The sequence below is a fragment of the Equus przewalskii genome, chromosome 20, assembly GCF_037783145.1.
Source record: "Equus przewalskii isolate Varuska chromosome 20, EquPr2, whole genome shotgun sequence".
In the NCBI taxonomy this organism is placed as follows: domain Eukaryota; kingdom Metazoa; phylum Chordata; class Mammalia; order Perissodactyla; family Equidae; genus Equus; species Equus przewalskii.
The window spans coordinates 43,757,188-43,772,141 of NC_091850.1; the positions used below are offsets into that span (position 1 = coordinate 43,757,188).

The following is a 14,954-nucleotide window of genomic DNA, read 5'->3' on the forward strand; positions in this document are numbered from 1 at the left end:
TGTGAAATGGGGGCAATGGTAGTACCTTCCTTATGGGATTGTTATAAAGATTAAACGAGTGAATACACGCAAAGTTCTTAGAACAGTGCTTGCCCTCCCTAGACATCAGCTGTTTTGTCCCTCCACGGTTTGGCTCCAGAGGGCAGGACTAGTTCCACTGGGTCAAGGGAGGCACATGTGAGGGGCCAGCCTTCTCCCTCTCCTGTTCGAGTCTCATTGCACTCTTACAGTTCCCTTTGCTCACTCTGTTTCCCAACCTGGAATGCGTTTGTCTCTTTCCACCTGGCAAAGTCTGACTTTTCTGGGAAGCCAAAGCTTAAATGACACCTTCTCTTGAGAGCTTTCTCTGACTTCCTTGGGCAATTATGGGCTCTCTTTTCTGCTCCCACAGCATTTTGAATAGGACTTCGGTTAAATATAGTTGTTGAGTTGTCTGCTTCCCGGCCTGGCTGGGGCAGGCTGGGATGTAGTCATCAGTGGGTCCCCTGCAGCTAGCCCAGTGTCAGACAGACACTCGTTATGGAATGGAGACGGAACTTCTCCTTCCCCCACTAATAGTAGGATACTGCAGGCAATTGGATGCCGCAAGAGATGGTGAGCGTCCTCCTGTGAGATGTATTTCAGCTGAGGTGGGTGATTCTCACTGAGGGAATTCGAGATCAGGTGGAAGTGGAGCATTTCTCTGAGCGGCGCTGCAGAGCACCAGCCTCAGAATCACCTGAGGCCAGCAAACAGGGGTTGTGTGGACATCCTAAAAGACAGCTTTCACATAAAGAAAAGATTAGTGGGAAATGACTTTGGCTACTTTGTAAAAATATATATGTATATCTTTAAAGATTGGCACCTGAGCTAACATCCGTTGCCAATCTTTTTTTTTTTTTTCTGTTTTTTCTACCCAGTTCCCTCCAGTACATAGTTGTATATATTTTAGTTGTGGGTCCTGGTCCTTCTAGTTGTGCTGTGTGGGATGCCACCTCAGCATGGGCTAATGAGCAGTGCCATGTCCGCGCCCAGGATCCGAACCGGCGAAACCCTGGGCTGCTGAACCAGAGCGTGCGAACTCAACCACTTGGCCCTGGGGCCGGCCCCAAAAAATAAATTTTGATTTAGTAATATTACAAATTCAAAACCTTCCTCTTTCTTTGAGCTTTCAATTTTAGCTAGCATAACTTATTTTGTTTATAAGTCTAGCAAATTTTAACAGCTGTTTTCAAGACAGTCTTTGGCGAATGATTGCTTGCATTAAAAAGTTTACTTATACTCCTTTCAGCCTTTTAAACTACCATTTGTAAATTTCATACTTTCTGTGTCCCTTCAAAGTTCTTCATTGTCCAAGATTACTAAGGTGGTACCAAAGGGACTCGAGACCCAACCTGCATAAGGGACACTTGAGCATCAGTAGGGATAATATTGCAGTGGACTGAAGCACCTCAGATATGTTCACGGTAACACACACCCACAAAAGAAAAGGAATGAAGAAAACCAACGTGGTACCCTTTAGAGGATACTGAGGAACTGCCCCATTATCTTGAAAGCAGGTAAATAGAAAGAATCAAGTATGGATCCTGCTTTTCCTGTGAGCTCCGCCTCTCAGGTTAATCAAGCATCCCTCTGAGCGTGGGATGCAGCTAATGCCTGAAGCGAGAATGATGGGCTCTCACCTTGTGTAGCCCCTGAGGGATTGATAGCCAGGCAGTCATAGTCAGTGGCTGCTAATATCACAAAAATGTAGACACCAGACAGGCAGTGAGTGCCTCCTGATGGAAACACACACACCACCTGTCATGTAGTTTTACAGAAAAAAAAGTTTGAACCCAAATCTGGTCAAACCTCTAAATCCAACTACCAGTTTTTACTGTCTGCTCAAGGAATAGAGGAAAATGTTAAACTAAACCACAAGGATGTGATGAGCAATTCTCAGATTCTGGAAAACGAGTCTGTTTCTTCCACAAAAAATTTCAAGCAAAAAAAAAAAAAAAAAGAGAGGGAGATGGTGGGAGACCTATAAATTATAGGAAACTTAAAATACTCATATCACTTTCAGTGTATGACTTTTTCAGATCCTTTTTCAAACAGTCTTTTAGTGTGTGTGTGTACAAAAGATGACTGAGGAAATGTGGATACTGACAGGATATCTGATGACATTAAGGAATTAAAACAATTTTTTTTTTTTTTTCTGAAGAAGTTTAGCCCTGAGCTAACATCTGTTACCAATCTTCCTCTTTTTTTGCTTGAGGAAGATTAGCCCTGAGCTAACATCTGTGCCAGTCTTCCTCTACTTTATATATGGGTCACTGCCACAGCATGGCTGGCAAATGGTGGAGGTCCAGGCCCAGGATCGAAACCCACGAACCTGGGCCACCAAAGCGGAGTGCACTGAACTTAACTGCTGCACCACGAGGTTGGCCCCTAAAATGATTTTTTAAGGTGTGACAGTGGTATTGTTGTTAGGTTAAAAAAATCTTCTTTTTGAAGATACATGGCAAATTAATTTACATGATATTTGGGATTTGCTTCAAATTTTCTTAGAGTAGGGGAAGCTTAGTGGGTGGGAATATAGAAAAAAACAAGATTGGCCATGAATGGAGAATTTTTGAGGCTTGCTTTATTATGCTTTGGTCTATGTTTGAAATTTACCAAAGTAGAAGTTTTAAAAAAATGATTTTGTCTTAACAGCGCAAGCCCTCCCAAATTATTAGGCAATTCCTGTAAAATGAATAAATTAAACTCAAAAGTGTTCCTAAGATTTTAATATCAAATCACAAGTCTAAATTATACAACTACATATTTAAATTGGAACCATGAGACAAGTCATCTTAAACAGTATAAATAAAATACCAAACATCTGCAAGTTTTTCTAAATACAAATTATTAATATTAGGGATTCGTTTCTCAAACATTTCTGTGTTTAATTCTTGGGGTTCAAAGACACTACCAGGGAAACGATATGTAAGCCCATACAGTTTTGGCATTACCTTCTCAAGCAGTTGTTAAGGTTGACTTCTCATCTGGCTGAGGATTCTTAAGGACCAACGAGACCCTTGGCCAAGATGCCAGCTGGACCCTTGCCCAGGACACACAGCATCCCCAGTGCTCTTTGGAGTTGCTGTGGCAACACCCTTCAGATGAGGTCTTCTGGCAGCCAGGGCTGTGGGTCAATGTCCTTTCATTACCTAATTTCTCTGTTCCTGGAAGTTTGTAGCTTCCACTAAGAGAATAACTAATGACCTTCACTGCTTCAGTTGGTTTTGCATTTCTTTAGGTTTTTTTTTTTTTTCCTTAAAGATACTTATATGGCTTCCTGGCTAGCTCTAAGGACCTTTAAACTCCAGGGAACTTTCTCTCTCTCCTAGGGCTTTGCCTGACTCTGCAAAGAAGGCCATTCTAGTGAAACATAATAACCTAACATTGACAGATTCCCTCTAAGGCAGTGAGTTACAGCTCATTTCGCAGTCAGCATTTAGAAATATAATAGAATTGAATGGAAGGTATCAGAAGGCGTTACAAACTGTAAGGATAAATATTGTTTTTTGAAACTTTGGTTCCATTTGTGTGTATTTAGATGTAAATGAATTTCTTACTGTGGGTCACCATCAAAAATTTTGAAAACAGCTGCTTCAATATGAGGTGGGGAAAACAGAGAGAGCCTGGCACACAGACAAGAGCAAGAAATAATCATAAACTGATAGTAAGGAGGTAGGCCAAAAAGAAAACAAACACCAGAAAGTAACCTCAGTTAAAACAAACATAGGAGCTCAAAACATAGAGCACGTAGTGGTCCATGATGAAAGAGTGAATTATTGTTACTGAAGACATGGATGTCAGCATTGTGGCTTATCTTTCATGTCTGCTCCTTCCCTCCATGCTTCTTGTTCACCCTTTTGGTGGCACAGTTCCTGGGTTAATATAGGCACTCCATAACTTAATATGTATTGAATGTAAATACTAGTAATTAGACCACCTGTTTCAGAGGACCTGGGGGAGGAGCTTGGGGTCTGGGAATCTGTATTTTAACAAGCTTTCCAGGCAGCTGACCTGGTGGCAGTTGCAGACCAATGTTTGAGAAGCACTGACCTATTCTACCTGCTCATTTTACTGGCCCAGGTCACACATGCAGTTAACATTAGAATCAGAGCTGGGGCTTGGGTTGCCCACCTTCTGATGGTGGAGGGCTTTTCCCACAACTGCACCAGTGTCTCATGTTGACCACTTCTCACCAAACACATTGCATGGCCTTCTAGTAGATGTCCTGGATGCCATGCTTCCTCCCTGCCCCACCTCATCCTCTCTACTGCCCCCAGGCATTTTCCTAAATCACCCATCATTCTATTTTCCTACTCTGTACCTTTGGCTTACTCTCTGTCACCCTCGCATACCATTCAGGGCCTGCCACAGTCTGCCCCCAGCCTGTCTCCTCAATGTCTTCTCTCTGTCAGTCTCTCGACTCTCTCCTTTATCCATGTCCCTCTGCAGGGACCACCCCAGACCACACCTCACCCTCTTCTGGTTCTGATCTTATGTTCATGTTGTCTCCTCCACTTGGAACAGCCTCCGTTTTCCTCAGAATTGCACGCATCCTCCCAGACGAGGCTCAAGTGCAACGTCTATAAAATCTTCCCTGATTCAGAGTTAATCATTCCTCCTCCTTCTTTGCTCCTTGCTCATGTTCTGTTACAGCACAGACTCATTACCTCGGACTTTGTTAGCTCGGCCTGTGCTCCTTTCTCTGTTGAGTAAGTGAGTTCCTAGAAGGCAGTATGCATGTGTTCTTTACTTCTCTATATAGCCTACAGTGCCTTACAACTAGTATTAAATGAGATATCTGTTAATTTTTCCATGAGTGGAGATTGCATCAAAGTTAACATTAATTGGCAGCTTGACCAATTTACTTGTGTAAAACGGGCTTCGACCTCTGTATGAAGGCTCAAAGCTCTTTGTGACTCCTTTGCCTTCCCATTTCTTTATAAGCCCGATCAAAAAAATGTACTGCAGGGTCTGTGTGCTGTTCATGATAATGAATTCTTTGTTTCCCTCTGGAGAGGAGATGGGCAGATAGACAAAAGAGCAGTGATCTTAAAGAGAAAGGGCTAGCAAATTGGATCCTTAATAACTGCTATTTTTAAGAGATGGATGGGGATTTGGTAGTAGTTAAACAAATGAATATGGCATAAAAGCAAAACATGAGACTGAGGACGGCAAGTGAAGGGTGTGGACCGTAGCTACACTGTGCGCCTGAGAACATCCTGCAGTCTGTCTGTTTAGCCCGTCATGATTCTGTTTCAGATCAATTCCAGTCTCCATCTGTTAGCAGAGCGACATTTGGACCATACCCAAGCCAGCAAATCCTCCGCCCAAATGAGTGTTTAGAACAGAAAGCCTAACACAAAAGTACACATGGCTCAAGAGCTTCTATTTTGCTGACTTTGATGCCTATTAAATAACGTTCATGTGGTCACTTTGGGGTGATTTTGAAAAGTGAAATCATTATTGAATGTATTTTTGTTTCTATGGTGGAAACTGAACCTAATTTTAAAAAAAAGATACAAATCCTGAAATTGAAAGGGCGGTTTCTCTGTTTTTGCTGTTACAGGTTCCTTGCATTGACTCCCTGGAGAGTGTATCATCTGATTTCCGTCATGATGCTTGGCCATGTTATTATGCAAATAATAAAGGATATGGTTTTGTCTAGAACAAGAGGTAAGAAAACTCAGAATTCATTTTTGTGGTATTTAATTTTCTAGACTCTGAATGTCTGATCTTTGTGTAAGCATATTAACCAAGTAGTCCTTTGAAAAGGAACAAGAAAACAGATGATGGAGGCATTGATTTTGCTATTTTTAATGTTTATTAAACATTTATTTATTTAATACGTGTTGTTTATTTAACCGATGTTGTCCCTAGTCATGGCTACTTCTCCCGGGCAAAATGTTTGCATGTGCTGGTTTCTCTAAGCACTGTTATTTTAAATACCATTTTATTATTTAAACAGGCTGCAGTGAGGATAACAGTTAAATATTTATTACATCCTACATGATGCAACTGGGCCATTGGGAAATGAACTAGTTTATATACAAATTTTCTCTGCCTCAATGGAGAAAAACAATTAACTCAGGGCTTAAAAACGGTTAAATAATAGTTAAATAAATTTTAAAAAATGAATTAATTTTAAACATTAAGTTTAAAAGTAAGAACTTGAATTATTTAAAAAATTTGGTTGTGTTTTATGAGTAATTTAACTATATTATAAATCTCAGTCGAACTTTTCCATACATGGGGGGGCCTCGTCTGCCAGGGTTTGGGTTAGTTTTTGTAAATGGGCAAAAATCCCTCCGTGAAACAGTTGAGCCCTATGAACCTAAATGTGATATTGATTTGATCAAATCAGCTAAGAGGAGGTTACAGTGAGGCATTTGTAACCCCACTAAATGTAAGCCCAAACAGAGGGATAATTTTGGGTGGGGCCCATATGGATTGATGCCCATGAGAAGCGCCCGGAGTTCTGGCCCTGGCAGGGATACGGAGACCTGCGTGGTGGCAGGCACCCTCTCCCTACACCAACTCCAGGAGCAGGGATGGCAAGTGTCACAGGTTTGCAAGCGTGATGTTCTATGGTGTGCTTTACAGCGGGTTTATGTTTTAAGTCTTTACAGCTCTTAAACTAAATCATGTATAAACCACTTTCAGAAAGATAGTTTTCCATTGGTATGTCTCAGAGTTTGAAGGTGATTCCTTCCTCCTTGTGTTCTGGGAAGGTGAACAAATTCATTTGTGTCCAGTTACTGCTTTTCGTGAATCTGCGCATGTAGATTATATTCTCATACACATTCTTCCTCTCTCCCTTTCCACCTCCCCCTTTTCTGTTTCAGAGAACAGACACCTAACTCCCTAGCTTCTAACCCCAGCAGGCACCTGCCCTAATGCTTTCTGTTCATTGCAGATGGATTAAGGTGGAGCGTCTCAGAGCTGGGGCTTTGTGTAGGGGTCAGTCAGATCAGGGCATGGTGATTCCCATGTTTCTGCCTTGAGTCGTAAGCGATAGGGAAATGCCCATTTTTCTCGAATAGATTTTGTAACATTTTCACCCCCTAGGACCTCCCTCAGGGGAATCTTAGAAGAAATAGCCACTTACAAGTTTTATCAGCAGCCATTTTAGCTCGGTAGAGTAAGCTGACTCTGGGCCATGCTGAGCATCTTCGTATTTTCAGCAGTGTATCAAATTTGGCCCCAGTATGGGCAAAATTATAAGGAACAGACAAATGTGGAGGCCAAGGATGAAGTTGAAAGACTTTATAACTGTCCGTTTCTCACTCTCTGCCCCTCACACAGAGATCACTCCTGGCGTTGACTGATTGGCTTGGTGTTCTTGCACACATGGAACGTTCATACTCACGGATTGCAGGGAACCTCTACCTTGCAAAGCTTCAGTCCCTGAAAAAATTAAGGTGGTAGAGTTGGAAGAATACTAGCCTTTCAACAGCTGGTTGTCTCCATTTCTTAGTGGTGGAGACGCCCCATCATAGACTGCATTAGTTTCTATGACTGCTGTGACAAATTACCACAAATTTGGTGCCTCAATACAACAGAAATTTCTTCTCTCATGGTCCAAAATTAGTATCGCTGGGCCAAAATGGAGATTCCAGAGGTTCCAGGGAAGGGTTCCTGGCCTCTTCCAGCTTCTGGTAGTTGCTGGTGCCCTTGGCTTGTAGCCGCATCAGTCTAGTCTCTGGCTTCATGGTCACGCCACCCTCTCGTCTTCTGTGTGAAGTCTCCCGCTGCCTTCCTCTTGCAAGGACACTGGTGAGTGCATTTGGAGCCCGCTTGGATAATCCAAGATAATCTCCCCATCTCATGACCCTTAACTTCATCCCATGTGGTAAATCCCTTTTTCCATAAAGTGACATTTTGCAGGTTTCAGAGATTAAGACCTGATATCTTTGGGGGCTGTTATTCAGCCCCCTGCATAATCTGAACCTCTGTATCCTGTGAAATGGGAAGATCATCCTTATACCGTAGGGTTGGGTAAGGGCTGAAGAAGAGTGTAAAAGAGAAGCGCCTTGGGCACAGGAACGGCCTACTCTGTCCAGCCTGGACACAGAGTCAGAACAACATGGGGCTTGTCCACGCATCAGTGAGCCTGTGTTGAGCGCCCTTCTGTGCCAGGGCCTGTTGTAGGTGCTGGGCTTCCAGTGGGATCCAGACGCATCACCCCCCAGCCTCTCTGCCCAAGTGGAGCTCTCACGCTCCGCCCTGTAGGGCAGGCATTTGTCACAGGCCACTCTCTCTGTCAGGGTTTTCACCGGGTGACATAGCTCTGAATACAGCATTTCTACTGCATGGAAAAAAAAGGAGAAACGGGATTAATTACTATGCTTTCCCAGCGTTCCCCAGTCTGTGACTGCAGAAACACTGGAGCCTCCTTCGTCCTTTTTAGTGAAGTCTTTTAGGACAAAGACGCATTTGAGCCCTGTAAATAGTTGGCAGGAGCCTGACTCTGCAGGCCTTTCAGCCAGGGCCCTGCCATGATGGATTGGTCTCTAGGAGGCACAGCCTTGGCTTCAAGTCCGATCCAGATGCAGTGAGGGTAACTCCATGGCTTCAACCAGAACTGCCCGCCGCTCTCACTGGGTACCTTGGCTTACAGCAACACCAACAGCAACGAGGAAAGGACAACCACATCATCAGGGCACACAGGGCAGTCCTGTCTCTTTCCATCTCCTTCAGCTTCCCCACTTTTCACATTTTTTACTAGAGATATTAAACTTCTATTGTTAAGAATTTAATTGTATCCTGCCTCTCCCTCTATTAGTACCTTTAATACCATCTTAGATGCTCAATATGAAGTGCGTGAACAAAAGTATGGAGATCCCTTCTTGTGAATTACTCTTTGTGAAACCTACAGGGGCTGGTGTCCCTGGGTTGAGTCACCGGCATGAGCAACCTCTGGCTGTGATGGGTTTCTCTCTCCCACTCACTGTTGTGTACCTTGAGTGCGTGCCCTCTGCTTTAACCCCTTCGTCTGGGCCCTGGGAAACTCATCTGCCCTGTGGAAGACTGCTCCTGTGGCCTTGCACCTTTCCTCGCCCGCCTTCTCCTTCTCAGTCATTGCGGAAGATCCAGAATTTCCACCCGCGGCTCTCTTTAAGATCCTCTTCAACTAACTGCTGCGCTGTGCAGTGGGAGGAGGGCTCAGGAGGCCTTTGCACGGCTACCCGTGGAGCACTTTCAACCCCTGTCTGTCTATGCCTTTCCTTCTGCGAAATCTACACTGTCTATTTATGCCACGTTCTGGTTGCGGTTGAACATGGACCCACCAGGACTCGTCACCTACGGACTATAGGCCTTTATGCGCCCTCCATTCTCTGTCATTCCAGCTTGTACCCTGATGGTGTCTCTGACAACCTGGACTCGCTCATCTACTAGTGTGGTCTCATCTTTGACCCTAGCCTTTGGAAGTACTGTCTCTCTAGCCCTTGCAAAGGCTTGAAGTCAGTCCTCATTGCAGCCTTCTGTCCACCTTCCCCAGCCCCTTGCTCCTGTTGAAGCAGCTCTTTCCCCTCAGTTTAAGTATTTCCTGCCCAGCCTCTTTTTTTTTTGCTGAGAAAGATTTGCCCTGAGCTAACATCTGTTGCCAGTTTTCTTTTTTTGCTTGAGGAAGATTAGCCCTGAGCTAATATCTGTGCCAGTCTTCCTCTATTTTGTATGTGGGTCACCACCATAGCATGGCCACTGAGGAGTGGTGTAGGTCTGTGCTTGAGAACCGAACCCCAGCTGCCGAAGTGGAACGCACCCAACTTAACCACTGGGCTATGAGGCTGGTTCCTCCTGCTCAGTCTCTTGCCAGGGCACTGTCCCTCAGCCTTAGGCAGCCCCAATTTGCTCTATGCTCAGTGATTGCAGTGCTGCTGTCCTTACCATTCTAAATGTCTTGTTCCCTTCACTAGCAATCATACTCATTTTTCCATTTTTTAGTACCAAAACAAGCAAACACACCAACACACCATACTGTTATCTGCTTTCTCCACTCTTGGCTCCAGTGTTCTCAGAGAAATATCATATGACAAGAAGAGTTGTTGTCTCTAGAATTTAGTCTATCCAGTGTTCCACCTTTAGTTGAGACATTGCTAGTGCTCATAATTCCTTGGATTCTTTTGAGTTGTTTATTTGCTTTGTTTTGATATGCCATCCAACCATAAAGTATTTGAGGCAGCTTATAAGGCACTAAAAAATAAGACTATTTAAAAGAGATCTAGAAGAAGAACAGGAGTCTAATATGGTGACCATAATTGACCAAGAGATTCACCCCTGTGCTTACTGGCAGCCAAGGCAAAAAGGGAAACCAGATCAACTGCACAATTGTAATAATCTGATGAAAGGATGCAAGCAATTTTGAGAAACATTTTCCTGGGGCTAAATTTTAAGAAGAGTTTATCACAAAGATCTTTGATAGGGGATACTGAAGAACAAAAAGGACAGCATCTTTGGCATTTGATGCAAAATGCAGAAACTGCCTCATGGCCATTTCTTATACTGAGCTTCACTAAAGTGGGTAGCTGGGAGTATAGTATCAATACATAGTCCAATGAAGAAAGACATTAGGGAACTGAGAAAGCAAATGAGGTCTAGGTATACCTTTTTTTCTGTTGATTTCATTTGAGCCCAGATATAAGCTCAAAACACCTAAAGAATGAGTGGATAAGAATCTCCTTTCTCAGTTAACGGTTGCCTTAGTTCTTCTTTTGTCCGCACCATTTCAAAGCTCACCTAAGTGTCGCCTCTCTCATTGGTGCTTTCTGGAGCAGGCACATTTTCTCTTTCCTGGACTCACATGGTTTGTGCTTCTTGTACACTGCCTGCCTTGGTTCATAGTTACCTGAGTGGACGTTGTGGCTGCCCCACTGGACAGTGAAGTTCCTGTGGTGGGACCGCGTGTTATATTGTGTTCTGTCCCACATGGTTTCCAAGTGTTTTGTGTGTAAGTAGGATCTCAATAAATATTTTGGACTAATTGCCTGAATTAGTCATGGTACCAAAGGTATACACTGTATGATCGGATCGTTTATAAAATTTAAAGATCTAAGCATTTTATTCTAAATAGCTTGGAATATTTTTAAGTTGAGAGATGACTCAGGAGAAAAATACGTCAGTTAAGTTTTCACATTTTATTCCTCCTTGTTGCAGGTGCGCAGTTGTGGAGAAGCCTCATTGAAAGGTAGGAAGCCTGCCTTCATGTCATGGCTAATGGAGGGCGGGCTGGGGGAGGTGACTGTGCCGCCTACGTGTCCTGTCTCTGAAATAATATTTTAATGACAGGGACTGAAATCCTATAGTAACTTACAAGAATGGGAAAATAAAAGAAAATACAATCAAATCGAGGACAAGGATAAGATTGGGACTCCTTTGAGGAAATAGTTCACGTCTTGCTATACTATTGGGCAGCGTAATGTGTGAGAGTCAGAATGTGTGAGGACTGGAAGTGAAGAGAGGGGGCTGTTTTCATGGGGCATTTCCTTCTGGACTTCATTGTTGGGCGTGAGCACTGCTGAGTGAGAGAAGCACAGGGCAACACTGAGTTGTGGAATCTTCCGGAACATTCCTGAAGGGTTAACCATGCTGTCAGTTCAGAGGATGTTGGGGTGGATGAGAAGAAGAGGAGGGGGTGAGGGCTCTTGAGGGTGAGAATGCAGTAAATGTTGACCGACCTCTGGACTCCTTGCCCAGCCAGAGGCAAATAGTTCCCTTTTCGTTTGCTGTCACCCGTCCTGAAGTCAAGGTGCTGATACCAAATGGAAAAGAAAAGAGCTAGGGCAGTTGATGGGGGGACCATAATTCACTTCACCCAGTGTGCATGTAAGAAATGGGAAAATGAAGAAAGTATAAGGGTTAATATTCCTGTAAAAGGAATCTTTATAGGTATTTGTTTTTAAAATTCTGCCTTAGAAATCCTTGTATTACTTAAAGAGAGATGGTTGGGGTGCTCCATTTGCATCAGAGAGGACAGCATGAAATGAATGCTCCAAAAGGAGGACAAAATAATGCCATTAAAAATCCTATGAAAAAGCATAACCTGGTATTTTGTATAATGTACCTTTAAAAGCTGTGCTCAGGGAGATAATGCTTATTTCAGGTAAAAAGGCTAATTTTAGAACCAGTTTACGAATGCTTGCTTGTTCCTTTGTTTTAGATCCCAAATTTTCATGGGCAGAATGTAAGCTTGCCAAGAGGCTCAGCAGAGGGAGACGGTGGATATAAGAAGAAAAATCTGCCCCCCAGTGGTTCTCTGGGAGGCGGCAGGATGCGTGGGAGGGATGGTGTGGCCCCAGGAGGGACCAGCACCGCCTCTGACAGTCATTTGCCTGGAGATATTTTCTGGGGCCTGATGTTCCCATCTCTGCACAAGCAGTTTCAGGTTCTCTTTATATTTGATAGAAGTTTCCTTACAGAATGTAAAGATGGAGAAAACTCTAAGTTACTCATTTGAGATGGTTTGGGAAATAGCCGTGTGTTTTGGAATTTGTTGCAATGTGTTTTGGGTTTTGCTGTTTTCATGCTTCCATGAGCTTTTCTGCGTCGTCATCTTTTAGGAGGAACATTTAACCTGAGAACCATAAGAGCATGTCATAGCTGGAAGTAGTATCTGGATTAGGCAGTGTAGTTTTGGAAACCAATAAAAAAAATCTGTGAGGAAAAGAAATTTCATATGTAGTTTGACCAGTATGAATTTCTAGAATTATTTTAAATTACAGTTATACCCGGGCAATAATTTTCTTTACTGCCATAGTTTTATCAGTAGTAAGAGAGTGAAGCAAACTGAGGATTTAAAACATGGTTCTTAAGCAGAAAATAAGTTTCTGACCTGACAGTTATATAAATACAGCAGATGAGACATATTTCTTACGTTTTCAATTTCTTTTTAAAATGAATGACAGAAAGTTTGTATTCATGTAAGTGGAGTAATTTGTGAATTGGAAACAAAAATTTAAGGTATATTGTTAATGGAAATGATGACATAATTTCTATAATCATAATAAAATATGTATCATGACTCACTTAAAATTTTTTTCCATTTTCTTTTCTAATATTTTAATTTACCCAACAAATAAAGTTTGAAATGCATTTTATATTTGATTCAAACCTCCTTAGGACTTAAAAAAAAGAACTCCATTTTCAAGCCTTATTGATAGAAATAAAAACTAATGTTTTAAGCCTTTTCTGTAATAAAACATTTCCATCTAGCAATAAAGTTTCACCCACACACAGCAACTTTTCAAATAAAATCTCCATAAATTAATTAATTTCAAATTAATAATTTGACACGAAAAAGTAATTTGATAGGGATAAGACTTGGGACAGGATCGTATGGGCCCACGTTTTGTCACCAGCTCCTTGTGTAGTAATTTACTCGCTTCCTGCAGACATGTCTAGGCTCACCCTGAGGAGTGACACTGGCTGCCAACGCCCCCAAGACAAGGATTTACAAAGGTGAGGGAATTGGATCCATTTCTGCTGAGGCATTGAACTGTCCAGTGGGTTCAGGTCCATCAATTGGTTCTTTCTGTCTCTTGTTCTTTAAAATAGACTTTATTTTTTAGAACAGTTTAGATTTATGGGAAAACTGAGAAAATAGTACAGAGATCTCATATTCAGATAGTACAGAGTCTCCCCCCCATTTTCCCTATTATTAACATCTTACATTTCTATGATACGTTTGTCACTGTTAATGAGCCAATAATTGATGTATTCTTATTAACTAAAGTCCATGCTTGGTTCCGATTGTCCTAGTTTTGCCTTCCATCCTTTTTCTATACCAGCATCCTGTTCAGGGTACCACATTGCATTTAGTTGCCATGTCTCCTTAGGCTCCTCTTGGCTGTGAGAGCTTCTCAGGCTTTCCTTGTTTTTGTTGACCTTGCCCAAGTTGAGGAGTACTGCTCAGGTATAGTGTAGGATGTGCCTCTGTTGGAATTTGTCTGATGTCTTTCTCATGATTAGACTGGAGTTGTGGGTTTTGCGGAGGAAGACCCCAGAGGCAGAGTTCTCTCCATTCTCATGGCATCCCATGGAGGTGCTTATCATCAACATGGTTGATTGCTGTTGATGTTAACCTTGGACACCTGGCTGAAGGAGTGTTTGTCAGGTTTCTCAAAGTTGGTTGTTTTAAGCAGGAGAATTTATTTGGGAAATCAAATTAAGATCTGAAGGCTGTTGATAAGAAGAGAACCAGAGGGATTTGAGTGATGGCACCCTTGCAGCCTGCGGGACGCTCTGGGCACCTACCCACTGCTGGCCCACAGTGTGGGCCTTGGCTTCTAGTCCTGCCCACCGCAGACACACCGGGCCCTTTAGGTAAGTGCCTTAAGCTTTTGTATAGGCATTCCCCATTTGTCAGGTGAAGAAACTGAGGCTTGCTCCCTAATTGTGGTTGGGGGAAGATTAGACCAAGAGAGCTAGTGCAATTTGAAAGGAGTTTTTTTTGTTTTTTTTAAGACTTTATTTTTTTTCCTTTTTCTCCCCAAAGCCCCCCGGTACATAGTTGTGTATTCTTCGTTGTGGGCTCTTCTAGTTGTGGCACGTGGGACGCTGCCTCAGCGTGGTCTGATGAGCAGTGCCATGTCCGCGCCCAGGATTCGAACTAACGAAACACTGGGCCGCCTGCAGCAGAGCGCGCGAACTTAACCACTCGGCCACGGGGCCAGCCCCTGAAAGGAGTTTTAAAAAGCACTTCGTGCGCTTTGGTGCAGTATTCTTTCAGATTTACCGATCCTCTCTCTGACTGGTCACAGCATCATTGCCCCTTTTTTTCTGGAGCCCTTGCCATCCACGGCCCTTGGAACGCATCTACAAGTTGCCGGTAGAATTTCTGCTGGGCGCTTTCTCTTAGCATAGAAGCTCTTTGAATGTTTGAGAATGATTTGGAAAAAATCTTAGCAAGTGCAACAGGATCAAGGAGCTCACTT

General features: G+C 43.0%; 1 protein-coding gene across 4 annotated transcripts in view; it reads left to right on the forward strand.

Annotated features, from left to right (window-relative positions):
* RETREG1 (reticulophagy regulator 1) overlaps window positions 1-14,954 on the forward strand; it is a 125,167-nt gene that overhangs the window by 27,134 nt on the left and 83,079 nt on the right. For 3 of the 4 annotated variants that reach the window (XM_070587168.1, XM_070587171.1, XM_070587172.1), the window contains 2 exons: window positions 5,591-5,697; window positions 11,179-11,209. In XM_070587168.1, coding sequence (XP_070443269.1) covers window positions 5,591-5,697; window positions 11,179-11,209 — 138 coding nt within the window. Of the gene's footprint in view, window positions 1-5,590; window positions 5,698-11,178; window positions 11,210-12,181; window positions 12,206-14,954 lie in introns of all 4 variants that reach the window. The other variant, XM_070587169.1, reaches the window with a different exon arrangement.